The 1,710-nt window shown below is 34.0% G+C and overlaps 1 protein-coding gene across 5 annotated transcripts in view; it reads left to right on the plus strand.

The window, feature by feature from the left end:
• The window catches only part of SLC17A5 (solute carrier family 17 member 5), a 30,286-nt gene that overhangs the window by 14,581 nt on the left and 13,995 nt on the right, over positions 1-1,710 (plus strand). For all 5 annotated transcript variants that reach the window (XM_058176288.1, XM_058176274.1, XM_058176298.1 and 2 more), the window contains one exon: positions 453-649. In XM_058176288.1, the coding sequence (XP_058032271.1) occupies positions 557-649 (93 nt within the window). In that variant the 5' untranslated portion in view covers positions 453-556. The remainder of the gene's footprint in view (positions 1-452; positions 650-1,710) is intronic.

Below are 1,710 nucleotides of genomic sequence, written 5' to 3' on the forward strand. Positions count from 1 at the left end.
TGCTATCTCTACTTTGGAGGCCTTGATTTTAACCAAGGGAAACTTTGCTAATAAAAACATGCTCTTATTAGTAGTCTGGAGATGAGAAGGAGACAGATGTAGAATTGTATCCAGAAGATTATCAAAGTGAATCCATCATCAGCTCTCCTACCTCTTTTGTGCCATGTGGAAGTATCATAACAATTTACCTCTGTTGATTAAGTCTGTTTATTTTATTGTGAATCAGTTACTTACTCCCATGTACAATCTTACTCAATCCACTACTATGGTACTTTGATGGGGATAAATGGAGTAGAAAATGCTTTATGTCTTGCTTCTTGCGGGAATAGGCTAATCTTAATGGTGTTGACCCTTGTATTTTGTTAAATATTACAGCCTGAACAAGACTACAAGGATTATTTGTCCTTGGAAGGAAATGCTATTAAAATTATGTGTTTTTCTTTTTCTTTTAGTGCCCTTATGGTGTTCTGCTCGCCTCAGTTTAGCAATATGGGCCTTCTTTGGATTCTTCCTCTTATATGCACTTCGTGTGAATTTAAGTGTTGCCTTAGTGGACATGGTAGAACCAAATACAAGCTTGAACAAGAATATCACCTCAAATGTGTGCCCAGAGCATTCTTCCACTCCAATAGCTCCTCATAATACTACGGTAATTTTAGCAAGTTTATTTTTGAGAATGTGAGCTGTACCTAATTGTTAAGAATTAGATCTATAATGGAAGACTGGGATTCCAATGGGCTTCAACAAGTTCTTATTGACTAGAGTATTTCTTTTGTTCCCACAAGAAGAATATCTCTGCAAATTATAATAAACAAAGCCTATAATATGTTGGTTCCTCAACCTTCCAAAAGATGCATTGTTGTGTGAAAAGGCTTGGAAAAGACGCCTTGCTATTTCTTTTAACTAATGTAGTCCTTTCTAAATGAACATATTTGGGCTGTAATCCTGTAAATATAATCAAGGAATAAGGGGCCAAGGAACCCAAGGAAACTCAAATCAGATAAATTTGAGTAGGATTGTGTGGTATGTCAAATTTTGGATTTGAATAAGTCCCCTTATGAAGTGTGTACTATACATAGAGTATGTAGTGTCCTACTGACTATGGGAAGCTACCAATACATGAAATTTAACATAATCTTATACAGATTTATGATACAATGCAAATTTGGTGCTTAATAAACTATCCCTTATCTTAGCATGATATATATCAGGCTCCACTAATAACTTGGACCAGGGACAGAGAACAGAGATATATCAGTGATCAGATTTAGTATAAGAGACTTCTTTTATTTATGTACCTTTAACAATGCTGTTTGGACTGCTAACAAAAGTGTATAATGTCTTGTATTTCAAGCATGGTTACATAATCAGTTGAATGCATTGATAAAAATAGAAAACAAACCAGAAAATATTCCAAAACAATGTATATATTATTTACATTATTTAAAAACAGTTTTATAATGCTTCGCTTTGACATATTGTAATAATTAAATTAGCAAACAGTTTAAAAATGATGCTTTTGTAGTGGGTATATGTTGTAAGAAGCTTGAGCACAGAGATTACTATTACAGAAAATGGCACCAGTCTGTAACTGGGAGCAAATTCCACAAAGGCTCATGTGTCATTAAAGAGTGGGAGAACACAATATTTTATTTTATTTTTGCTCTTATGATGTAGACAATATTGCCTCTTCCTCTTTTCTGTTCTTAG

The sequence above is a fragment of the Ahaetulla prasina genome, chromosome 1 (assembly GCF_028640845.1).
Source record: "Ahaetulla prasina isolate Xishuangbanna chromosome 1, ASM2864084v1, whole genome shotgun sequence".
NCBI lineage: Eukaryota > Metazoa > Chordata > Lepidosauria > Squamata > Colubridae > Ahaetulla > Ahaetulla prasina.